Source organism: Sarcophilus harrisii, chromosome 6 (assembly GCF_902635505.1).
Source record: "Sarcophilus harrisii chromosome 6, mSarHar1.11, whole genome shotgun sequence".
Taxonomy (NCBI): Eukaryota; Metazoa; Chordata; class Mammalia; order Dasyuromorphia; family Dasyuridae; genus Sarcophilus; species Sarcophilus harrisii.
In genome coordinates, this window is record NC_045431.1 from 115781745 (window position 1) to 115809127 (window position 27383).

At 37.4% G+C, this 27383-nt stretch overlaps 1 protein-coding gene across 1 annotated transcript in view; it reads right to left on the bottom strand.

Moving 5' to 3' along the window:
• Nucleotides 1-215: 215 nt before the first annotated feature.
• DCTD (dCMP deaminase) overlaps nucleotides 216-27383 on the bottom strand; it is a 42729-nt gene continuing 15561 nt past the window's right edge. Inside the window, exons 4-6 of the mRNA XM_031941425.1 lie at nucleotides 5924-6040; nucleotides 3276-3372; nucleotides 216-1856 (exon numbers count right to left, since the gene is read on the bottom strand). Of these exons, the coding sequence (XP_031797285.1) occupies nucleotides 1781-1856; nucleotides 3276-3372; nucleotides 5924-6040 (290 nt within the window). The 3' untranslated portion in view covers nucleotides 216-1780. The remainder of the gene's footprint in view (nucleotides 1857-3275; nucleotides 3373-5923; nucleotides 6041-27383) is intronic.

Here is a 27383-nt window from a genome sequence, read left to right on the forward strand (position 1 = left end):
GGCATCTTAGAAGCCTGAATAGCAGTGTCTGTTTCATGCTCCAGGCACCACTAACAAGCATGGCAGGAACTGTAGAATTAAGCATACAATATGATAATATAATGATGAGCATACTTCAGTTAGTAGATTTTAATAAGATTTTAATAATACTGGTAAAACGCCAAATTGCATAATGACTGAAAATATGGAGTACAAAAACCTTGGAGACGAGATAAAAGTTCAGCAAAATATAATGCTTTATTTTATTTTTTTAAAAGACAGAGCAAGTAATGCTCTCTAGGAGGAAAGTCATTTCTAAACAAAGGTACTAAACATAGCTAATAAAAAATTAAATTAGATAAAAGACAAGGTGCACTGACATGCATTCCCAAACCTCGTGCTGATTAGTGAGGCTGTTTGGTTAAGCAATATTTTTGAAGACAAAGGCAATGAGCCAGCTTGATTAAATACGCCCAAGTCACCACTCTAGCTAGAACAGGCTGCCTCCAAGTGGGCTCAGTGTTTTTATTTTAAATTCGATCTCATGTTAGTAACCCAGGTTATGAACAAAGGTGGTCTTCAAGAGGACAGACAGAACCCAGGATTGATATGGAGACATGGTTTCTAGCAGACAAGAAGGGGAAGGTGAAAGAACAACGGGTTTGGAGTTATGGGTCAGAATGTCAACTCTAATACTTGTTTCCTGGGTTTCCCTTCTTATTGCCTCAGTTGCCTCATCTGTTAAATGAAGGGTGCACTAATTTTTATCTGAAAATCCCTTGAAACATGAAATCCTGTGAATCCTTGACCTTAAACCTATATTGTTTTTAGGATTGGAAATAGATTATTCCATAAAATTGACAATATATGGAACTATAAAGAACAAGCTGAATTAAATGCAGGATCTGACAGAAAAGCATAAAATAATTCACAAAAAAAAAAAAACAGCTGTTTTTGCTTAGATCTCATGACTAAGGTAACTAACTGCCTGGATCATTCAAGTAAGCACTCAGTCCATATTTACTGATATAGTGCTTGCCCCTCGGTCAGAATCTGACAGGACAAGCTAGCAATCATAAATATGTGATCACCACCTTTTAGTGACCTATGCCTAGCGCTATGTTGAAACTACTGCAATTTGAGCCTCTGTTTTTAACAAGGGCACTTCCATGTTCTACTTCATTGAGACCAGATGTTCAACCCAGTGTGTCTGCTCTTTCCTGCTAAGAAGACAACAACAATTATTTATCTGTTCTTTTAGCACAAGTAAGCATACTGTGTTTAGTGAAAGACTAAACCAAAATAATAAGATGGTGTGGTCTACCTAAGTAATCCCAACCAGCTCCAATGATTAGGTACCAAGCTAGGTAAGGCATTCTTAAAATAGAGCCCCAGACCATGGACCTGTTATTTTTACAGATGAAAAAATCAAAGGCAACAAATTGTCATTTGCCCAATTTATAGTATGACAGAATTCGAACCCAGCTTCTCCCACTCCAAATCTGATTCCTTTCACTGTGTTGTGTTTCTTCTAGAGGAGGAAGAATCCCTCCTACCCCAGCCTTGTCCAAGCTATACATGTTTCTCCATTTCAAATCTCAAATCAATAGTTTAAATACATGTAGATTCCATGTGACCAGAGAGACAGTAAGGAAGATTTGAGGCTTTATATTCTTTAGATGTCTACTTTTGCTGTACTGGCTATTAAAAAGTTATGGGTAACTTCAAGATGAAAGGCATTAGCAGCTTCTTAAGAAGAGGATAATCCCAATCTTCTAGAGTTTTAATGAGATGTAACTCACTAAGGCTTTTGACTCGGTCTGCTGTTAATTGAATCAAAGTCAATGACAATCTTGCTGTACTTGGGCGTGAATTTCCTAAACAAAAAAAAAAAAAAAGTATAAAAATTTTATATTGTTGAGTAGTTTAAAATAATTTATTTGCTCTGGTTTAACCAACATTTTCTGTAAGGAAAAAACACACCCTATTTTTGCATGAAATTTTATCAGAGCCAATTAGGATGCACCATGCTGAGAGAAACATGGACAAAAAAGACAAAAGACAAAAAGACACATGGGGTTGCTTCAATTGTGTGTTTTTTAGCTTTTGGAGTTCATGAATTATCAGGGAGTCAAAGGATTTCTAACAAGTAAGCTGCAGGACATTATATTACATTTACTGGCTCCCCCCCCCCAGCAATTTATTCCCCCCCAATATTGGCTTATTTTCTAGGTAAATTTAGAAAGTGAACTTCTAGCAGCTTGAGTTTTACGTTTTATTTCACCTCGTGCATAGGGGCAGACAAATCAATAAACTTTAATAGAAAGCCATTTAAAAATTATATTTGCAAGTATAAAATTAAAACGAGCCCTGAACACTTTAATAAAACAACAACATTAGCAGGTCTTCCCCAGTAATTAAAAAAAAGACAACATTTGGGAACTAAATACATTTCTTTGTATCAACCAGCAAACAAAGGATTATGCAAATATTGCGGAGTTAAAGTCTCAAAAGGCAGAACACTTTGTTTAATTCAAGAGATTCATTAAGCACAGCCCATATCCTTACCACCATTAACATAATGGGCAAAGACCTTAAGCCATTATCTTAAACTCACTGTTGATCAAGCTGCTGACCGTTATAAACCATCCAGACCCACTTTGCAACCTTAAAAAGACTCAACTAAGTTTTCCCCAGGAATCCAGGTGACTGATCTAGTTTGCAAGTAAAACATCTTATATTCCTCTTTTGCCTAGCCAAGATGATGATCAAAATCTAAATAGCTTTTGAAGGCAAGAAATAACTGAATAACTTCAAACCTCAATTTAAAATACTGCTGTAGGAATTCCTGGGCGTCTCAACCTAGCAGGCTGCTTTCATCCTAAATTTTCTATGCCACATTTGTTATATTTGCAAAATTTAAGAAGGTCTTATGTTAATATTGTAAAACCCTGTGAATTTTTAAATCCCCCCCCTCCTAGAATAATTAGTCAAAGCCTTAGAAAGTTACTGGAATTGAAGTCTGTTAAACAGATTGCCTTCAGATGCTCCTGTCATAGCTTTTAAAAATCTATTCTTTGGATGACATTGTTCGGATTCTTATTACGCTGACAGTGTTTCTATCATTTCAAAAGCCCCAATAAAGCAAAGAAAGTCAGGTATCCCAGAGAGGAATTAGTGGGCATACTCCAATGTTGATTTAAGTCAAATACACTTCTTCATTAGGAATAGAGATTTTCAGAACTCAAACAAACAAAATAAAAGCCTGACATCAATCAAAAGTTTATCCTTTTTACCTGAATTTAATCCCAGCCAAGTCAAACATGAGTCTTGCAGCTGTGGTTTCATCACTATCGTGGTATTTATCAGACATATAAATAACTTCTTTTATACCTTTAGAGATAATGTAGAAAAGTCCATTAAGAAATGCAGATACAGATAATATATAAGACTACAGAAACAGATGGAGTCCTTGTAGTGTCTGATTAATTACACTTTAGGTGAGCTTATAGACAATTCCAATTCTCACTAGGAAAGAAATCCCTATTTTTTATTTTCTGACATACAAAAGGACAGTTAGTACATAATTTGCCCAATAACCAAATTAGATTCCCACTCTCACTTCCCTAGGGTGAAATGGAAAATTACAAACATTTAAGGCCTAATTAAAAATTATGATAGAATTTTAGTTATATAGAATTGAAGATTTCCAGCTGGAAGGGACCTCAGAAATCAGCTTTGGTCCAACTCCCTCATTTTATGGATGAGAAAACTGAGATCTGACACAAGTAGACACACTCTAAATTCACTCAGGAAGGACCAGGGCTGACATGAAGAAATTAAGATAGTATAAAGTCTACCTAGGAAATCCCAACCAGCACCAAAGGGCAGTTACCAGGGTTACACTAAAGTGACTTGCAATAAGTTGTTTAGCCAGAATTTGAATTAAGTTGGTTCCAACTCTAGGTTGTCAACGGCATGGTCAACAGGTGTCTGGTGGAAGTCAGGAAGAGCAAGTTTTAAATCATACCATCAATTTTGTTGTTTGTCCTTTATTTTCAAAAAGGACCAATGACATCTCAGGTGATGACTTGTGAGTGAGTTGGATTTTAAGTATGGCAGAGTTAAATAAAGTCATCAGCCTCACTCTTTCTTCCAGAGTCACTGAGATCCAATGGTGAGACAGTGAGACAACTAGTGATGGCTGAGGATGCAGTGGATGACCCTGGCATCTGGTGTCTGACCATGTTTTAAGGACCTGCTTCATCGAGCTTCCTGGACACTGGAACAAACTGTTCCCATAGGGAAGGCTTCACATTCTGGGGTAGACATCCCCCAACTCACCAATGGGTTTGAGGCCCATCAGTTACCCTTAACTTGGATTTACCCAAGAGCTGAGATGATTTACTGGAGTGTGGCCATTGCAAAGCTACAGGATGCCAGGTGGACACCAAAAATGGAAAGCATCTCTGAGAAGGGATCGGCAGCCCTCACAGCACAGGTGCTAGGCCTCCCCATCCGCCTCTGCCTTACCTCACCCCATCTCTGTGACGCTAGCAAATCACTTAATATCTTTATGTCTCAGTTTCCTAATTGTAAAGTGAGGAGAATGGACTCAATGGCCTCTATGATCTAAATTTATAAACTCTACATTCACAGATCATAACTCAAGATGCTAATTTGGGAAAAGGAGTGGAGAAGATCTGGAAAATTAAGAGTTTTTAATATGAAATCCATGAACTCCAAGTTAAAATTTCTTTGATAATTTCAATATCTAGTTTTCTTTGCAATTCTATGTATTTTATCTTATGCTGTTAAAAACATTATTCTGTGGACTCTGTAAGCATCATCAGAGAAGTCTATGACCTAAAGAGTCTCTGATGTAGAAATAAGTACCAAAATACTTCCAATTCTAATGTTTTTATAGTTTGAGAGGTATGGATGTATTTATTTCAAACTAGTTCTTTGGGAGCAAAGTCAGAATGTACTTGTTCTCATCTCCTTCTGACAATGTATCAAGTAGGAAAGGTACCCTACCTGTGCTGACGGGCTCTCCCTTTTTCCCCTGCTCTTGCCTACCCACACAAAAACAAGGCTGTGCTTTTTGTGATTTTTGCTTCTCCTTCATTGTTCTCTTTGGAAAATACAATACGGGAAAATAAACCCAAGCGAGAACACAAAAAGGGGCTGATAAAAAGTATTTTTATAAGAACCCTTCAACAAGAGGCTTTTGATTTCAATACCCCCACACTTGATCTGTTCAGAACCGCATGGAGGCACATGATAAACGGGCCCTTTAAGCCACACATCTGGCCAACATGATAAGTGTTTAGGACTCAAGCCGAGAGTTTTATGGAGATAAAGTATACTGTATTTAGCTCAATATTTGGATCTCATAGTCTGAAGAAGGAGAAACATTCTGAGCAGGACCCTTGCTGCAAGAACACAGATTTATAGCAACTGTAATAAGAGGAAAAATTAAAGGAGGATCATGTAAGTCTTCTGACATTTCTGAACAAAGATATTTTAAAATCTTCAAATATCTACCCTATATTACATACAAATTAAAATTTCATAGAGAAGCTCCCAACTGACCTTGTTTCAGACAGAAGTTCATTTCCCCCCCTAATCTATGCATAATATGTCAGAGTACAGTAAATTGACAGTAATTATATTCAATGCTGGTGTTGTTCTTTGGCAGTTCGGCGGTTTAAGAAGTTGCAAACCTAAATTAAAAACATGCTAAGAATCACAGAGGATACAATTAGTCTTAGAATACCTGGCACCATTCAAACACAAAACATGGGAAATCTCCTGCAAAGTTGATAGTGCAATTAATTTAGATCTAAACAACAGCAATTTAAAATCAAATACATCCGTGATGAGGTACTCAGGAACAGACAGCAATGCAAATGTGACAAATCAACCTGGCACCAGCTCTTACCTGCCTGGATGATGAGTTTAGCACATTCATTACACGGGAATAAGGCGACATACATGGTACAACCCTTCACATCGGCTGAGTTTTTGTTCATAATGGCATTCAATTCAGCATGGCACACTGCAGGATGAAAGGAGAAAATATTTTAGGTCATAAAGAATACATGGCTATTGAGGAAGTTCTTTTAATTGTATTCTATAAAGATCAATCACCTGAATTTTTAAAAATCAATCAGAGGCATTCCAAGATCACCAAATGAAGACCAAGTGGTCTGATCAGTTTGGTAATTAGCAACAAAATCATTGCCAGTGTGATATTGCTTAGTTTTAAGTAATTACAGCAGATACTATAGCCCAAGATCAAATACCTTTACCTAAGTGTTTAATAACCCATGGCTTCACAACACCCAAAGTCTGTAGAAAATAGCTCATTTGTGCATTTACAAGCATATGTAAGAACATCAAGAGTAAGAAATTTTGTTTTGTTTTTTAAAAAAACAATAGAACTGGGAAGTAAAGCTAAGCCGTTATCTCTTGAGGGACTGGATTCACCTCTCAGGTCACATCCCCAAAACACCTCCAAATGCCCAAGAATCATAGGAATGGACAACAAACAGTTCAGATGTTTTCTCAAAAAGAAAAAGATGAAAGAAGAATAGAATAAAAGACCTAAAAGAAAAAAATAAAAGGGAGAAACATAAGGGGAGAGACTGTTCTACACAAAGACTACACTTTTATTTAAAATGAACTTATGTAACACCTGGGTGGGATACAGCTGGTATGATTTTTTAGTTTATATCTTTATTTTTTTTTCCTTTCAAAAGAGTTTCTCTTTTAAGGGCCTATATCCAAGAAAAATTCAATGAAAAATTGACAATGAAAAAAAAAAAAATTTTTTTTTTAAGGACTGAATAGCCCTTGAAGATTGCAAAACTAGGGTCTATCTTACTAATTTTTGACTTTCCCCATTAAATTGTGAGCTCCTCAAAGGCAGGGACTGCCTTTCCTAGCACTTAGTAGAGGGCCTGGTACATACTAGACACTTAAGTGTTCTTTAATTAATTATCTGGCATTTCTGGCAGTGGCTTGACCAGATCTAATTCATCTTTCAAAGTCTAACTCAAGTCCAACTTTTCTTCCCCTTCTCTGAAGCCATAGCATTTCTGTCCATAAGATTCACTTGGCAATTATTCACTCCTCTGTTTAAGTTAAAGAAAAATTAAAGTTAAAATATATCAAGTTAAAATTTCTTAACCTAATAATTACTGATTTAATTCATATTACCCTTACAGAACTATTCTTTATTGAAAAAAAATTTTTTTTTTTTAAAAAAGCACTTCAGCAAAGCTAATTAAACAATTCCAACAAAATAAAGTATTCCACACCAATAGCTCTCCATCTATGCTAAGGAGGAAGATACATACTCATATCTCTTCTTTGGGGCCAAGTTTGGTTATTATAGTTACACATGTAATGAATAAGCTGACTTTAGAAAGGCCCAGAAAGACTTACATGAACTGATGCTGAGCGAAACAAGCAGAACTAAGAGTACATTATGGTACACAGTAACAGTGAGAATGTGTGATGCTCAACTATGGAAGACTTGGTTCTTCTCAGTGGTTCAGTGATCCAAAGCAATCCCAACAGACTTTGGACAGAAAATGCCACCTGCATCCAGAAAAAGAACTATGGAGACCGAATATAAATCAGCATATGCTATTTTGCTTCTTTTTAAATCTCTCCCATGTTTTTTCCCTTTTGCTCTGATTTTTCTCTCCCAATATGATTCATAAAGCAATGTATATTAAAAAAATAAATTTTTAAAAAATAGTTACACATTATAGTTCTTTTTATTTGTTGACATTTACATTGTTGTAATCAATGTGTATAATGTTTTCTAAGTTCTGCTTACTTATTCCTTATCAATTCAGGTCTTTTTCTTTATCCTTCATATTTATCATTTCTTAGGACATAGTAATATTCTACTGCATTAAGATTCCACAATTTCTTTAGCTACTCCTCAAATGATGAGCATCTGATTGATTTACAGAGGGGTTTTTGCCCTACAAAAAGTGCTACCATAAATATTTTGATGTAGGTGGGACCCCCTATTTCTGATCTATTGGCGTATACAACACTCCATCTTATGAGGTGTATAACAACTATCTTTAATACTTTATTCATCTATATTCTGTCTCTTTGAACAAAAAGCATCTATTGCTATTCCTTTCTATATTCCTCACCTAGCTTAGCACAGGTTTATAGATAAGGAAAGCAATAAATAAAGATGTGTTGCATGAAGAAGTGTGCCTCTTTCCCTAAAAAGAAACAAAACTTGACCTGAGAGTCCTAAGGCTGTGGGCTAATTTTAGGCTATGACTAAGCCAAACACCTTTTGCTAATTGTTGAAAATGGGCTGACTTATAACAGAATCCTTTTGCCTTCAAAATTATGCCCAAGAACCAACTTCTACTCGAAGCCTTCTTAATTCTTCCAGAAGTTGAATGAGGATATAGATTTACAAATATGTGACTGTCCTAACTTAGTAGCTTTTTAATGACTATCCTTCACACAAGGAATGCTTTCACTCTTTACCTCCAGGCTTTCTGGACCTCATTCAAGATTTCCACTTTCTACAGGAGATCCCTGACCATCCCTCCATATCCCTTTCAGAGATTACCCTCCATTTACACAATGGATGTCTTACATAAACACTAGTTATTTGTACATCTTCTTCCCCATTAGATGTTTTCCCCCCTGAGGCAATTGGGGTTAAGGGACTTGCCCAGGGTCACACAACTGGAAAGTGTTACGTGTCTGAGGCCATATTTGAGCTCAGATCCTCCTGACTTCAGGGCTGGTGCCCTATCCACTGCACCAACTAGCTGCCCCTCCCTCATTAGACTGTAAGCTCCCTGAGGGCAAAGTCTATATTTTTGCCTTTCTTTGCAGCCCCAGAACTCTACAATAGAGTGCCTGGCACACAATTTCACAAATGCACAGACTGCCTGCCTGCCTGCCCGATGTACTGAAAAAAAGCTTACTCCCCAGAAGAGTCTGAAAAAAAGATGTAAAGGTTTTATTTCCAATAAGAAAGGGGAGTTCAATCCCTGCATGCCCTCCTCCAGAGAAATGCCCAGAGCACAATCATCTCCCATCCCACAAGGCCAAGAAGTTTTGTGCAGGGACAACCCATTGCTTGTAGTTAGAAACAATTAAATGTAATTGTCTCTTTTATGCCCCCCTGGAGGGCAGAGCCCTGTCTGCACAGCTCTTAGGAACTCCCTCGGAGCCTAATGCAATGCTATCAACACAATGGGTGTTAAATATTTATTGAATGAATAAGGAAAGAACTACGGTTCCCAATTATTGATGGTGAAAGTATGGAAATATATATTGGTTCCCTCCTAAATCCAAATGTCAAAATAATGTTACCTACCCCAACTAGCAAAATACATTTTGGGTGATGATATTTCAATTCAGAACATTAAATAGGTTGTGGACACAATTATATTCTCTTGTTTTGAATCACCAGAAGAAATTGTCACACTGACTACAACAGTCTTCCCTTAATTCACAGGAGGCAGTTTAGGGCAAAATTTAACATTTCTATGTCTTGACTCATTAATAGAAATTACCATATGAAACAGATCCTCCCAGCTCAAGCAGCATTTTACAAGTCTGTATAGAAAGAAAGGGCGGTTTATTGGCAATAACACAGAGAATTATAAACAGGCTTCCTTTCACTTAGCCACAAAATAACTGGAGTTAAAATGTAAAACCCTCCCTATAGAGAACATGGTCTGCTGGGCAAAGTGAAAACCTTGAAATCGGTGTGATCCTCAGAAATATGTGAAACTACCTTAGTGGGACGGGAAGCCTCCCAGCTGTCTAAGTGAACACCAAATCTGGAAAATGGTGAAAAAGCTATCTTAATAAAGAGGTACAGCACATGTTTCATTCCAGAGTTGAGTCCACAGCATGTGAATCCCTCAAATCATTACTAGTCATTTCCTCTGTAATCTCTCGTGGGTTCAAAATACCCCTGTAAAGAGAAAACACAACCCTGTTCTTTCCATGACAGGATTGGGGGTGGGAGTGTATAGGCCCAGATGCACCCACTTTGCAGTTGCTTGTACTTTTTTCCTTTTATTTTTCTTTGTTACCATGGGACAATAAAGGATAAGGGTTCTTTAGTTAGAACTGTAACCTTGAAAACAAAAAACATCAATAAAACATTAGTTTTTAAAGAAATGTTAGGTACATCCTCCCAACCTAAGAGAAATTTCCTTCTTCACAGTTCCATCTTACTAAAGAGTTTACATTCCCCAATAGATAAAAGATCAAAAGATATGAACTAAGCCCAAAGGGCTATAAAATCTTGCAGGTCCTTTGACCTAACAATACCACTACTAGCCATGAATCACAAAAGAGATTTTTTAAAAAGGAAAAGTACAAAAAGAATTCTAGTAGACTTTTCTCAGGACAAAGAATTGAAAACTGAAGAGATGCCCATCAATTGGAGAATGGCTGAATAAATTGTGATATATGATTATGATGGAATTGTCTATGGGAAATGAAGAACAGGATGCTCTCAGAAAAATCTGGAAAGACTTCCATAAGCTCATGCAAAGTGAAATGCACTGTGTACAAAAGCAATAGCAATGCTATGGGATAATCATCTGTGAATGACTTTCCTTTTCTTAGTAATACATGATTCAAGACTTCTCTGAAGGACTTATGATAAAATTTTTTTTTTCCCTATCCATAGCTAAAGAAAGAACTAATTGTGTCTAAATACAGATTGAATCATACTTTTATCTTTATTTTTCTTGAGGGTTTTTTGAGGAGGGGGGTGGGGGAAATGTTTTCTTTCACAACATGGCTTTTATGAAAAAACTTCTAACTTCCTTGTTTCCTAACTTCACTTGTGCCTTATCAATGGGGAGAAGAGAAGAGGAGGGAAGGAGAGAATCTGGAACTCAAAGTTTTAAAAACAAATGTAAAAAATTGTTTTACATGTAACTGGGGAAAAAAATAAATAAATAAATAAAGGGCTCAGTCCAAACTCCCTGGGTTACTTCCATTATGCACAAACATTAACAGAATATAAGTTCTCTGAAGGTAGGAACTATGTTATTTTTCATTTTTGTATTTCTGGTGCCTTAAACAGAATAGGTAGTTAACAAATATTAGTTGAATTGAAATGAATTCCTGTAGTTATGCAACTGAGTTCTGTTGTAGCTAAAAGGCCGTCTCTGCTGATTAAAGAACACAAAAGGTCTGGAGTCAGGAAGAGCCAAGTTCAAATCCAGCCTAGGCACTTCATCCATTTTGCCTCAGTTTCCTCAATCAGTAAAATGAGTTGGAGAAGGAAATGGCAAACCACTCCAGTGTCTTTATAGAGAAAATCCCAAATGAGGTCACCAAGAGTTGGTGACTGAAACAACAGATAGCAACAAGCTGATCAGATGAACATGGTAAGTGACAAAACTGCACTGGGCCGAGAAGAGACAAGGGGGGCTGTTCTTGGTATCCCTAGTGACTAATGCATACTGCCTTGCACACAACTGGAGCTTAATAAGTACTTTTAGGATTAGAAGGGAGAACTCCCAAAGCTATATGTCCAATCCTCTTCCTTTCTCGAACCCCATTCCTTTATTGCTGATTGCCCACTGGACAATCCAGTAGCCCACTCAAGCCATCCAGATGACCCATTAGCACCAAGGACTCAGCATGTCTGAAACAGAATTTATGACTTTTCCTCCTAAAACCAGTCTTGCCTCAGAATGGCTTTATGAATGGGAGATCCCATCTCCCTCATCAACCAGGTTGTGACCATCTATCTTCCTGTTCCTCCCCCATGGTATACTATCTCCCTATGACTCAGGTTGGTTTCCTGGCTTTCTTCAAAACTGATCAAGTCTTGTGATAGGAGAAAGGACCCACATGTATACAAATGTTTGTAACAGCTCTTTTTGTGGTAGCAAAGAATTGGAAAATTAGTGGATGTTCATGAATTGGGCAATGGCTGAACAATTTATAGTATATGAAAGGAATAGTATTGTTCTATAAGAAATGATGAGCGGGCTGATTTCAGAAAAGCCTGGAAAGACTTACATGAACTGATGCTGAATGAAGTGAGCAGAATTGGGAAAACATTGTACATAGCAACAAGATTGTGTTTTGATCAACTATGATAACTAAATCTCAGCATGTTAGTGATCCAAGGCACTTCTAATAAAATTTGGATGGAAAATGCCATCTGCATCCAGAGAGAACTACGGAGAGACTGAATGCATACTATTTTCATCTTTTTTTTTCTCTTTTCTTTCTTTCATGTCACACTTAGTAGGTATTTAATAAATGTTTCCTGAATTGCAGCACTTAGTAGATATTTAATAAATGTATCCTGAATTGTCTCACTTAGTAGGTATTTAATAGATGTTTCCTGAATTGTCTCACTTAGTAGGTATTTAATAAATGTATCCTGAATTGTCTCACTTAGTAGGTATTTAATAAATGTATCCTTAATTGTCACACTTAGTAGGTATTTAATAAATGTGTCCTGAATTGTGGCACTTAGTAGAAATTTAATAAATGTTGCCTGAACTGCAGCACTTAATGGATATTTAATAAATGTATCCCAAATAGTAGAGATTTAATAAATGTTTCCTAAATCGCATCTGTCTCCTCTTGTGACACATTGCCCCACATCCAAATTTTCTTACATCCACAGCAGATGTCACATGTGTCCATTCTATCTATCTATATAGCCATAATCCTAGCACAGACCCTAATAATGGTTTCATGACCCTAATGCAAAAGCCTCCCAATTGAGCTCTGTTTCCATTCTCTCCTCACCTTCCTAATCAATCCTCTGCTTAGCTGCCAACATAACTTTGCTAAGGCAAAGCCAGTACATGTCAACATATCAGAAACAGAATTCATGACCTTTCCCTCTCAAAACCAGCCTTACCCCAAGATAGCTTTATTCCACTGAGGATGATACCATCTTCCCCCAACACTCTGGGACCATCCATCTTGCTGTTCTTCCCTCAAATCCTCAGTGGTTTCTTTATAATAAAAGGCCAGCCTCTTGACCCTCAAAGGCTTTCATCCCTCTTTCTGGCTAGTTTTCACTTATACTGGTTATTCCAGCTAAAGTGGATTCCTGCCATTGCCCAGATTCCACATACCATCTCCCAACCCGGAGCATCTGCCCAAATCTTCCACCAAGGCTGGAATGTGCTGCATGTATTCCTCAATTCTGTGTCTCACTCCTTATTTTGGTTCTACACAGAGCTCAGATATTATCTCATATCTGGGAAATCTTCCCTGAAACCTACAGGCAATAAGGTTCTCCCTTCAAATTATCCCATAATTCCTTATCTCTCTCCATGTTGTATCTCTACCTACCTCCTATCCTCAGAATCTAAGTTTCTGGTGGCAGACACAGAAAGTGCTGAATAAATGCTTTGGCTTTTTTTTTTTTTTAAATCTTATATTCAAATCCATCCATGGCACAGTAGTGGATGGGCTTAAATTTGCAAAGTCTTGAGTTCAAATGCAGTCTCAGACTGTGAGACCCTGGTCTAGTCACGCCACCCTTGGCTCAGTTTCTACATAAAATGGGGAAAATTATAATAGTACCTACCTTCCAACTTTACTGTAAGAATTAAATGAATATATATATATATATATATATATATATATATATATATATATGTATGTATAACCTATATCAGGTTGCTTGCAAGCATGGGAAGAGGAGAAATAAAGAAGAAAAGGAGGGTGGAAAAAAAAAATTTGGAACCCAAAATCTTACAAAAATTAATTTTGAAAATCATCTTTACATATAATTGGGGAAATAATATACTATTAAAATAAAATTGAAAAACCCAACTCTGCTTAAATACTGGCTTTTTAAAAAGTAATTAACATGGTTCTTGGTACATACTAGACATTATGTATATTCTTTCCCCCTGAATCCAGTAATACTTTCTCTTCTCATCCTTCTAAACATCTGTTACTTTTATTCTTGGTGACTGGTCTCCATTTTTACTCTTTCTTGTGTCAAGAATGGAGCAGGTGGACAGGCAGAGTGGCGGACATGGAGTCAGGAAGACCTGAATCCAAATTTGTCCTCAGACATTTACAGCTGTGTGATCCTAGGCAAGTCACTTTTACCTTGTGTGCCTCAGTTTCCTCATCTGTAAAATGAGCTGGAGAAGGAAGTGGCAAACCACTCCAACATCTTTGCCAAGAAAATCCCAAATGGGGTCACAAAGAGTTGGGGTACAACTAACATGACTGCTATTGTTACAATAAGAATCAAGAATACCATACTTTCTTAGCTTTCCTCCCATTTCTCCAACCACTCTCCTATGTCTTCTGTGTCCCTTCTCCCTTCCCTTTGCGGGGATTTCCCAATGCACAAGCCTAAATTTTAACACATTTCTCCCCCTCTACTCATCAGCTTGAACAATTGGCCTCCTCAGAGATGATACTCAAGACTTTCAAATCTCTATCCCTCACCCCAGTCCCTTCTTCATAAATGGCCACCAGAAAATCCACATCTTGGCGCTACTCCAGTGAAATCTGACAAATATAAATATCACCCTCCCCAAAGTTAAGAAGTTAAGAAACAAACTTATTTTCCCATTTTTCTAGCAACCTTAATTCTCTGTTGGAATTCCCAAGTATCGCTGTAGTAAGTATTGTAAACAAGCCTGATGACAAAAATCAGGCAGATGAAAGTGACTTTCCTAGTGATCTTAAGAAAAATGCAGCCTTTTTGTATCCTCAGGAGGTATGCTGGTCAAGTGTACCAAAGAAGACACAACATCTTTGCAATATTCATGAGTTGAGTTAAATCTGCAAAAAATATGACCAATTACTAAAGCATTTTAGCTGCAATTCTTCAGAAATGGCTAAGCGTTAATGCCCAAATGAAACTAATACTTGATGCTTATTTGATAAGAACAGAGAATAATATAAAACCATTCAATTATTTCCCTAAATTATCTAAAAGGAAAGAAATTAGATGCCAAAAATATCAGATTAATACTTTTAATAGCTCATGATTGCCAGAAGGAAAATCTTCTTTTCAGGTAATTATAAGACAATTCATATACTTGGGTCTCTTTTCTTGTTACTGACTCTCAGAATTTAGCTCTGCATTAACCCCAGTCCACTGTGAAGAGATTGTATAATTAGAAAAATATATTTTTCAAAAGTCTCCTTTGCTTGATTAATCCTTACTGTCTTGTGTAGGCGGTTCACCTAGAAAGCTGACAAATTAACAGGATATATTCTATCCCTAGTTAGATTTAAAAGATTCTGGGTCTTCATAATTTTGGAGATTTGACTTTTATCTCATTTGATATAAGATAAAGATCTGTTTCTGACAATGGCATTATTAAGATTACTCACAGAGGTGACAAGGTAAGAAAAAAAATGAAGTAAAGACACTGTCAAGTTAAAAAAAAAAAAAAAAAAAACCTAATGCTCCTCCAATAATTTAGCAGTAATGCGACTTCAGTACAGCCGATTGATCTGAAGAGAGGACGCAAGGATGACAGGTAATAATGACGCTTAGCAAAATATGGCAGCATTCAGTTTTTACTCCCATTAAAGAGGAGAAGAGTTCTGCAGATTGCCTGAAAGCCTTCATTTTTCAGAGAGCAGGCATTTTTCTTTTAAGAAATGTTTTCCAGCCCAGAGAAGCCATCTTGACCCAAACTAACCTTAGAAATTAGGTTGCTTGACATGGTGGCAAATGCTAGGGCAAGGGGCTTATAGCCAGGTACAAGTGACATGAGACCACTTAGCAACAGCCCACACTAATCTCTGCAAAATAGCACCAGGGCTCTATTTTACGTTTCTCTGGGGAACCAATTCCCTGAACCAAGTTGATGACTCTGAAGGTTCTGGGACTTTGAGGGCCACCTATGTTCAAAACGTAGACAGTTCAGTTCATTGACAAGACAGGGTCAAATTGTAAGAACAAGAGAATCTTACTGTGTTAGTCCTTCTGAAGTTTTCTAAGGGTAAAATGTGCCCTCTCCCCAATGCCTCCCTGCTATCCAATTAACAACTGAGATGAGATTGACCATATAGTTCAATGTTGGCTTATTTGTGACTATCATAATTCCCTGTTAATTTTCACCATAAACTCCAGCTATATTCTGGTAACTGAGTTTTATGGCTGACCTGAGTCAGAGAACCTTGAGTGAAATGTTCACTATCCAATTAACAACTAAGACAAAAAGGGAGACCCAAATCTAATATTGGTGTTCTCATAATTTTTTATTAATTTCTACCATAAACTCTACCTATATTCCAGTAACTGAATTTTGTGATTAATTTGAATCAAAGAACTGTGTGTTAGAATCCCCACTCTACCATTAATTCTGTGCAGTCTTGATTTCCTCATCTGTAAAAAAGAGGGTTTAGGCTTAAAGATCTCTAAGGTCTCCCAGTTTTAATAAAATGAGATTCAAAGTTTTTTGTTTGTTCTTTTAATTTTAATTATCAAATGTTCCTGTAAAAAAAGGAAGAACATTCCTTAGTTGTTACCTGTTCTAACTTCCCATTTGACACTCAATGATGGCCCCCCTTACAACACTGCTGACAGGTTGGTCATTCAGTCACAGTTTGAGTACTTCCTGTGATGGAAACTCAATTGTTCTCCTTTCTGTAAAAATCAATTTACAGAATTATTCAGCTGCTTCTTGAGTTAAAATGGATTTTCACTATTCATTTTCCAGTTACTGAAAGACATCCTGTCAGGGCCTTCGTATTTCAATACTGCTCTTTGAAGTACCTACCGTTTGGGTCAACAATTTAACAATTTAATATTCTCTAATCTAAGTCCTTTCCCCTAAAAAAGGACAGGAAATATTTCCTATAGTCATTGCTACATGAAGCAAACATTTTAGGTTAGAATCCTCTATCTGAATGAACATCTTCCAATTTAAAGACCATTCCATTTCAAAAGCCACCTCCCACCCTCACCCCCACTAGCTGTTATCAGAAGCTCTATTATTGGATTCTTCCCTTTCCCATTTACCATTTACATCATGGTAGAAAAGAGAATCAAATCTCTAAGCCATATTATGGTGCCCCTAGCCTAGGTCAGAGGCTGAAGACTTTGGTGAAGGATGAAATCTTCTTCCTGTATTTAAAGATCTTCCAGCCCAAATGCCTCTATTTTAATACAAGAGGAAAAAGATGCAAATTAAGTGAATTTCCCAAAGTCACACAAGTAGTGAACAGAACCTCTGATTCCCAGTACAATTTTAAATCTCGAGTCTGATATTTACTACCTATATGGCCTAGCTTCCGCATGCAGGTAATGGGAAGGAAGGAAAGAAAAGGGCATTTATCAATCACTTACCAAGTGTTAAGTGCTAAGGATATAAAGATATAAGCAAAAAGTAAGTCAATCTTTGCCCTTAAAGAACTTACATTCTAATGGATAAAGACAAAATATAAAAAGGAGTGGAAAAGAGCCCTGGAGAGGCATGTGAGGGTACTAAACTCCAGGGCATGGTTTTGAATTCTGGAAACCAGGTACAGGGAAGGGAGTGAAATGAAGATCAGGTAAGTTCCCTCTATATAAAGGCAGTTCCAGGAGGAACTCATTAATGGGAGAAGGGAGAGCCTTACAGAAGGGGGAGAAAGGATGTTCCAAGTTAAGAAGACCAGAAGAGTGGTTAGATATTTCAGGAGGAGAAGGTCCCAGGCACTGAGGGAAGTTTCAGGATGAGACTTCATTAATAATGATTCTAATTATACACAGAGTACCCTACTATCACCACCATGTTAGTTCCAAAAGAGCTATCAGAAGCAAATGAAGGAAAGGAAAAAGAACTGCACCAATCCTCCTCTTCCCCAAACTTTAAGTCCCCAGAGCTTCCTCCACAGTGTTTCTAGCTCCAACTAATCCCATTCTTAACCCCAATGTCTTCTCTTCTTCCTGCTCAATTCTTTACTCCATTGGGAAAGAGTGCTGTACCTGGAATTAGAGGCTCTAGGTTGAAATCCCAGCTGTGCTGTTAACTACTTGTGTGACTTTGGAAAAATCAATTAACTGTGTCTTTTAATTAATTAGTTGATTAATTAATTAATTAATTGGTCTGTATCTTTTTCCTTTTGTATAAAATGAGGCAGCTGGGCTAAAAGATCTCTAAGTACACAAAGAAAAATCCCTTCTATAATTTCATCCTGACCCCCACTAAAGTGACCTAGACCAGAGGCACCATTGCTATGGCTTAGAGGTAGAAAAAGGTCTCCATTCCCAAGGAAAGGCAAGGAAGAAAATAAGAATTAGTGGGAGAGGTCCAGGGCTTAGAGGAAATGGACTATGTTCCTGGCAATTCAAATGGTTATCCTCAATGCATTTTCTGTTGGTATCATTTTACAAATGGTGATTTGTTTCTATAGTACTATTAGTCCCACAATGCTATAGCTCACAATTGTGTGTCAGCTAAATGTCTCACACCAGAATTTTCCTCAGCACCTGAGGTCTCCTCACCCTGGAACCTCCAAAAACCCCTCTTCAGCCTTCTCACACTGGAATATCCCTCTACCAGGCCCAATGGTAAATTTCCTGGAGTATCTATTTTGTGGAAAGGCCCAGGGCAAGCAACCTTCATTCTCCTCCCAAAATCTGCTGGACACTTCAAACTTAAAAACTATGTCCTGGCTTTAGGCATTTTCATCTCCATACTACTTCAATTCATTTTATATGTTTTCTTTCCCCCATTAGAACAGAAGCTCCAAGAGGGTAGAACCATTCTTTCCTTTGATTTGCATTTGTATCCCCAACACAACACAGTGCCGACTCATAATAAGAACTTCCTACTCTCCTTTCTTTCTTTCCCTTCTCCCTCTTTTTTTCCTTCCCCCCTTCCCCTCCTCTCTCTGCCCCCTCTCCTTTTCTTCCTTCCTAAAACAATTCTAGTAGATAGCATAAGGTTAACTCAAATATTATTATTAACACTTGACAGAGAGCTGGGCCTTGGAACACCAAGTCTGGTACTGTTTCCACGATAAGATGGAAGACACAAAAAAATACTATTTGACATGGAAGAGAACATGTGCCAGGAGGAACAGATTAGGGTCTAAGGATATTGGGCTCTGTCACTAACTGCTATGTGAATAGACATGTCCCAAGAGAATAGAAGCCCTTGTGAGAAGGAACCGCTTCTTTTTTGGGTCCCCAGCTTTTAGGGCAGGACCTGATACAGAGGTTGACTGTTTGTTGGTCTAGCTACCTATAACCATTAACATCAATTCTCTTGGAAAATATTTGCAGAAGAGGGAGCAGTACTTCCTCCTTTTGGCAGAAGTGGGAGTCTATGGGCATCTAATATCATATAAGACATGTTCCACCTCTTGTTTTTTGTTTTTAAACAACTTTTTGAAAAGGGAGAATTTCATGAAAAAAGGGTAAGGATATTAGGAAGTATCTGTAGAATATATATATATATATATATATATATATATATATACAACAAAAGGCATTAGTAAAATTTAAAAAGAATAAAGAATATATGTCCAGGCATAACTTTTTTTATATTTGGAGGCTACCCCCCTCATCAAAAATGATAAAGATTTTGCTTAGTGTTTTTTTTCTCTTTTTCTGCAGAGTTTCCAGTAAATCCATCAATTCTTCCCTTCCATCCTTCACTCTACACCAGTGCTCTAGCCACTTTACCACCTAGTTGTTCTCTGACAGTAGAGTTTAGGTAGGATAGTCTTATATTCCTTTTCCAAGTAACCAGCTTAAAATAAAATTGCAGTCATGATGGAAATAGCATTAGTCTTGAGCTAACTGAACTTGGGCAGCCAGATGGTACAATGGATAGAGCACTGGACTTGGAACCAGAAGACCCATCTTCAGGAGTTCAAATCCATCCTTAGACATTTACTAGTTGTGTGATCTTGCAAATCACTCAATCCTGTTTGCCTCAGTTCCTCATTTGTAAAGTGAGCTGGAAAAGGAAATGCCAAACTACTTCAGAATCTCTGGCAAGAAAACCCCAAATGGGATCATGGACTGAAACAAACAATTTAACAACAAAAAGCTGAGCTAAGTTTGTTTAGGATCAATATAATACTGCCCCATGACCCATGATGTACAGTAGGGATGTCAAACTCAAATAGAGATGGGGCCCACTAATCCACACAAAATTATCCTTGTGAGCCAATAACTCAGAAAATCACATATTAAAATCTATTTTTATAATCAATACAATGTTTTATAATAAACTATAATAATTTTATAATAAAATGATTTATTTTGTTACATATTTTCATTATATATCTTAATTTGCTTTGGGGAGCACTCACTTAGGAGAGTTCCTAGTCATGTCTAACATCTCTGATTTACCATTTACTCTCTATGTATGCTATTTTCTATTATAAAGAAATAGTTTTAATAAGTTCTAATTTTTAATAAGCAAGGTTCCCTTGACTCCAGAAGCACTTAGTTTATAATGGCACCAATTTCTCTGCTTGAAATTCAAGTGAAAAAATCAACAGATCAGGATCAAAAGACACTGACACCATCAGAAAAGCAAGCAGGCAAGCAAAAGAAGTCTAGATCCTCTCAGAAGCCCTTTCCATAGCAATTTTCCTCACTAGGAGGGCTGCAGTCACTTGGAAAATGAATCTTCATCTATTCAAGCAAGCAACATCTGACAGGTTCTGAACCATGTGGTTAGAAAGATGGCAGAAACCCAGCTGACGTTTAGTCTGGTCCAGCAAAGACAACCCTTCCAAAGCAAAAGCAGGTCTGAGAATGCAAAGGGATTGCCAACAGCTCACACCATCCAGAGGAGATCTAAGGGGATGTCCTTGATCACCATTCAGTCACTTTAAAGCCCTCTCTCCTAGCTCAATGAAGAGAAATCAATATTGTGTCCAACTTCTCCTCTATCTCTCATCAGTCCAGAAACCCTACACCACATCCCTCTCTCCACCCAACTCATTCACATCGACCCTAAAGCCAGAGAAATGAACACTGAAGCTCTACAGGTTCTAGTACATCCTCTCAGTGTCTCTAAGACCTTCAAGACAGGGGTTCTTAACCTAGGATTTTTTAAAAAAATATTTCAATAACTACATTCCAATATTATTTATTTCTTTTGTAATCCTATAAATCTGATTTAATGCATCTAAAAATATTATTCTGGATAAAAATAATAAGCTTCATCAAACTGTAGAAAGGATGCAACAAGGAGACTGAGAGCCCTGTAGAAAGGATGCAACAAGGAGACTGAGAGCATTGTCTGAGTTGCATTGTCTGACCTCTCTCCTCTTCCCTCTGCCTCCAATTAATCTCATTCCCCATCCACAATCAACACCTGTGTCAGCAAAGGCTGCCCTGCAACACCTTCCGATGTTATGATCCACAGCTGTGGAGGCTCCAAGAGAATTGACCTGTCCCTTAACAACACTTACTAGCTGTGTGACCATGGATAAGTCATCAGCTTACTAAGCCTCAGTTTCCTGGCCTATAAAGCCGAGTTAATAATGCCTTTAGTACTTCCCAGTTGGGTTTTCTGGAGGGGAAAGGGGAACTTATTAAATGAGACAATGGATGCAAAATGCTTTGCAAACTTTAAAGTGCCTATGTATCAGTAACCATGCAAGTGCTGCTAGGGCAACTGAATAAATGAAACAGATAAATGTCTGAATAAAATGAGAACTTTTTAGTGACTGACTTCAGGACTGACTGCCCAACTGAGCTCTACTTATCTATTTCTTCCAAATATCTAAATAGCACCCTTTAGAGAGGTAGAAAGAACTGAAAATGTTCCATATTTGCAACGTCCTGTAGACAGAGAGGCTTAAAAACAAAATAAAACCAAACAACAACAAAACACAACAGAAGGTGTTCAGAGAAACACTCAAAGAACTATACTGATTGACACAGACTGAAATAAGCAGAACAATACACCTAAGAACATCAATGAAAAAGAAAAAAAGGAAACCAACCCGAACGACTGAAAACAAAACAAAAAACAAAAACCTAACCCCAGAGAACAGAAAATGGAACGTTATCAGCCTTTTGGCAGAGAGGTGAGGTACTATGGGGGCAGAACAATGCCTACCTTCTCAATGGGGTCACCATACTGAGTTGTTTTCTGTTTAACTAGCTTTATACACACACACACACACACACACACATATGGAAAGGTTCCACTCCAGGGGTAACAACAGGAAAGGGGAATAAACATATTTAACAATGATATAAAAACAAAGGAATCAATAAAAGTTATTGGGAGAAAATTATTTCCCCGCCCCAAATCTTCCTGATTTCTATAAAACTACAGGAGACTTGATAAGATAAACTAATATTCCTCCATTCACATTCATTGTTATTTATAAACATCCCCTTAACACTTGAACCTGAAATAGGTTTTGTCAGCAACAGAACTCTCCTATCAGGCTTCATGCAGTGCATTTTTTAAATTGTAGAGTTAAGAGTGATGGGGCTACTCTTTGTGTAGACTCTTTAAATATAAATGAAGACTCTAAATCCTTAGGGAGGGGCAACAGGAGGGAGAAATTTAGAAAAAAAAAAATTCAGCATGGATCAAACCAACCATGGCAGAATCCATTAAAAATAATTTCCCTAAAGTCTTTATCTTATTTTAATTGATAAGCACTTACTGAGTATATTTTGTCAACGTTACTGACTTTTAATTTTCAAACAAATAAGGCAAGTTTGCTTTAAAAAAGAAAAAAAAAGAAGTACACGTTAAGCTCATCTCTTTTTTATTTTGTTGCACTTGGTACCTGTGGTAATTGCTGGTGGGCTATAACCAGTGTGCCAAGAGCAGAGTTGATTTATGAATCAACAAATCAATCAACATTTATTAAGAACCTACTATGTGCCAGGAGCTATGCTAAGTGCTGGGATATAAAAAGAGATAAAAGATAGTCCCTGTCCTCAAAGAACTTACAATCTATTGGGAAGAGATGACATGCAAACTAATATATACAAAGCACTGATATTAAGAGAGAAGGTCTCCTATAGAAGATGATATTTTATTTGGGACTAATGGAAAATAGTAACCTAAGCCTTTTCTGTTCTATATTATCTCACCCAAAGTAGAAGTCACTCAGGATATGGGTTGTCTCTTACTTTTGTAGGTGGCACAAAACAGATAGCATGCTAGAGTGAGTTAGACTCTCGTTCAAATTTGACCTCAAATATTTACTAGTTCAAGTTAAGTCCCTTAACCTCTGTCTATCTCAGTTTCTTCATCTGCAAAATGGGAATTATCATTGCATCTACCTCCCAGGGTTATAAGGAACAAATGAGATATCTGTAAAAGTGCTTAGTATACTGCCTGGAACACAGTTGGTGCTCAATATATGCTTGTTTCCTTCCCAGTTTCCAGCACATTTTGTTGTTGTTATTCAGAGATTTCAGTTGTTTAATTCTTCGTAAGCTCATTTGGGATTTGTTAGTCAAATTGGGTGACATGTACAGTCACATGGACAATAAGTAAAATGGCTGAGATTTGAACCCACTCTGTCCAGGATTCATTAATCTAAATCATAGCACCTATACAAAGCCAAGTTTTAGCAGAATATTAATGATGATGATAATTATTTTAACTGCATTTATAAAATGATTCAAAATTTGCTTTCCGTAGCTCACTGATTATACCTTATTGATCCCAACAATAACCCTGTGATATTCTCAAATTATTATTAATATCCCAAATTTACAGAAGAAGAAAATAAGATCTAGAGAAGGGTAATGGATTTGCCCAAGGTAATAGACCTAATAAATGCAGAAGCAGAACCTGAATTCTGATTTGGGGTGGAGGCTCTCTTAATTCAAAGTCTAAAGGTTTATCTACTACAACAAGCTGTGGTTTTGTGGCAAAGATAAAGAAGTTTGTCATTTTCTTCCCTAGTTCATTTGACAGATGAGGAAACTGAGGCAAATAGGGTCCCATAACTAGTGTCTAACGCCAGATTTGAACTCAGGAAGATGAGTCTTTCTGACTACAGGCTCAGCACTCTATCCACTGTACCACCTAGCTGCCCACTTACAACAAATATCTTCTCACAGTAAAATAAGTCTAATATCCTACATTTGCTGAAAAATTAAAATGAGGAAAAATGGTCAAAAGAGTTCCAATTTTACTGTAGTCACCTAAATTCAAAATTAATGGTGTCTTGAACAAAGTCCTTTAATTGCAGAATTTAAAAATTCATGCTCAATTATCATATTCAATATTTTAAGCTCACTGTGGTATCTATCATTTGGGTAGGAAGGAGCAGTGAGAAATAGTTTATGCCTCTACTAATTGGGAGGTACAGAGCCACCAGAATGGATGAGGATGAAAATAAATGTCTTTCTCTTCCAAGCCTATACATAAGCCTACACCAGCTTTCTGCCCTCAGGACTGAGACTACACCATGCTGGGCACATAGCCCGCATTCAATAAAACACTTTACTGATTCACTGATTTAAAATGGATTTCCAAAGCCAGTGCTTTCTACTTTGGAACAATTTTCCCTCCTCAGCAAACATCTTCTGACCACCTCAAAGGGCAAAGTATCAGGCTAGTTACTGGAGATAAAGGTTCAGTTTTCTTGGTGGGTTGGTGCCTCTTAGGTTCCATCCGCCCTGCTTTTCATAATACTAAAAAACATTCTTTTCTCTCAAAGAACTCATAGCTTAGTATAGGAGATAGAACATGTGTTTACCAAATTAAATGTCAATTATCTACTGGGTAAGTAGCATTATAAGGAAAGGGGGTGAAGGAGAGAGGCAGGGAAACCAAGAGGGAGAAAGAAAAAGGGGGAGAGGAAAGAGGAGAAAAGGGAGAGGAAGAAAGAAAGATAAGTAAGGGAGGGAGAGAAGGGAAAGGGAGAGAGATAAGGGAAAGAGAGAACAGAGGCAAGAGAAGGGGAAAAGGGGAGGAAAGGATAAAGAAAGGGGCAAGCAGGGGAGAGAGAGAAAGAAGAATAAGAAGATGATGATGAAGAAGAAGGAAAAAGAAAAAGAAGAAGGAGAAGGAGGAGGAAGAGGAGGGAGGGAGGGAGGGAGATAAATATCCTGATTTTCTGGCTTCTATCTTTAAAAGAAAAGAAAGACCGTCAATTTTTTTCAGATTCCTAACAGGAAAGAAAAACTATGGGAAGAAGCTGACAATTCGATCATGTCCCCATCCCTTAGCTACACTTGAAACTTCTCTTGAGTGAAATGTGGGACTTTCTTTGTCTTGGTTGAACTGAGATATCTTACTCCCAATGGGAGAAACTGAGACACCTCATTTATATACTTTCTCTGGTTTCTATTTGTTATCTGTTTGGATAAATGGGTTTGTTTGCTATTTACTATGTATATTCTTTGTTGAACAGCCTTGGTGGGAAGGGAATCAAGCCTTGAATGTATAACTTTGAGCACTTCTTACCAGTTAAAAGGAGAGAGATCAAGAGCACAACTTGAACCTAAAAATTATTTCCCACATAACAATATTACAAGGGGATGGATAGATGTAACCCTAGCCCAGTACCTTTCTCTGAAGATAAAGTCTCCTACCTCTAGCACTAATCTCGATTTCCCATCTGGCAGGAATCAAAATCTCCCTTGGAGAAGAATGGTCAGAGTAGAGAGATCTCTCCCTGGGAGCCAAATCTAAACACTCATGTGGACACCCACATAACCTATATAGCAAACATTGCACACATGCAACCTTTACATTAAGAAAGCGCTCTATGAGTAGAGTCTAAAAATAAAATCAACTTCTCTTGTTGGAGAAGTTAAAAAAAGCTAAATTGTCCTCCCTTAGGGGAAGATAAAAGTTTCTGGTATGGGAAAATTGGGGCTAGATGACCTATAATTCAAGATGCCTTCCAGCTCTCAGATTCTTACTTCTTATTAATCAAACCACATATACAGTATTATGATGGGACACAGTCTTTGAGGAAGGATGCTGGCAAAAAAAGAAGTTATATCTACAGCAGGGTGATCAGAGTGTGGATGCCATGCAAAGATGAGTTAGTAGGATCAGGGTTGTTAAGTCTAAAAAAGAAAAGGCCCACGAAGGATACAATTTCTACCTTCAAGTATCTAAAAAAATATTAGATTTCTTCAGCTCAGCCCCAAATGGCAAAAGTAGGAGCAAAAGGATTTAAGATGCAGACAGGCAGATTTAGATACTTGTAAGGAAAATGTCCTAACAACCACTTTTGTGTCTGGCAGTCTAATGAAGTCTATGGACAAACTCCTCCTCAGAATAAATTCAGGAATGTTCATATTATGAAATATTCTTAAATGCAGAAAATAAAATACATAGGATTGCAAAAGAAACCAAATATATTGAAATATAGTTATCAAAATATATTTTTTTAAATGACCAAGTTCACAGACCCTGGGTTAAGAACATCTGTATTAAAGCTTTTCAAAAGCAGAATGGGCTGCCTTGGGGGGAACAGTGTGTTCCTCATCAATAAAAGTCTAAGTTGACAAGGATGTGGTGGACTACATTCCTGGGAATGACTGAGGTCCTTTACAACTCTGAGATTCTGAGCTAACTGGAATTTGTCTTCTTGAATTGCCATCTTTTCTAGAAATACCAGATCTGGAGTATGCAGGAGGACCTAAACAGGTCAAGAATAAAGCCCTACTCTGAGCTGCTACAATTTCTTGTTTGTATTTCAAGGGGGATTCCCTGTGTGTTCTTAGGAGTCAAGACAGACACCAGTCAGTCTGCACCAGACTGAGAAATTGTTTTGTGCAGCTGGGACCCTGGGAGATAAGGAGACCATTCTATCTAATGATCTAGCAGTTCCCAAGGAAAAAAGAATTCGACTACTATCATTGCCTTCCTACTCCCCTTCAGGAGAGGATTAGTCCTTTTCCCCTCCCTTATGACTTTCTAGTAACTTAAATATCAAGGCTTACCCTGAACTGCTGGGCTTCTTAGGATAAATGGGGAGTTCCCACATGCACGTGACTTTCTCTTAAAATAAATCCAGTTGCAATGCATGTCTCTTGGATTTGTGATACTGTTTCAGTTTATAATAAATAGGCAGACAATAAACAAATATAAATATATATGATACATACACACATATTGATGCACATAGACATGTATGTACACACACATTTTACTTCCCTCTCCACAAAATCATAAGATCCTTTTCCTTTATAGTGTTTTTCCAACTTACCCATTTCCTCCATGTTTCCTGTTCCTTCACCTTAAGGGAGAAGGAAAGGGAGGAGAATGGGAAGGACAGATATTTTTACACCTTTTTTTTTAAAAATAGCTTTTTAAATACAAAACACATGCATGGGTAATTTTTCAACATTGACCCTAGCAAAAACTTCCGTTTCAATTTTTCCCCTCTTTCCCTCCACTCCCTCCCCTAGATGGCAGGTAGTCCCATACATGTTAAATAATGTTAAAGTTTAACAT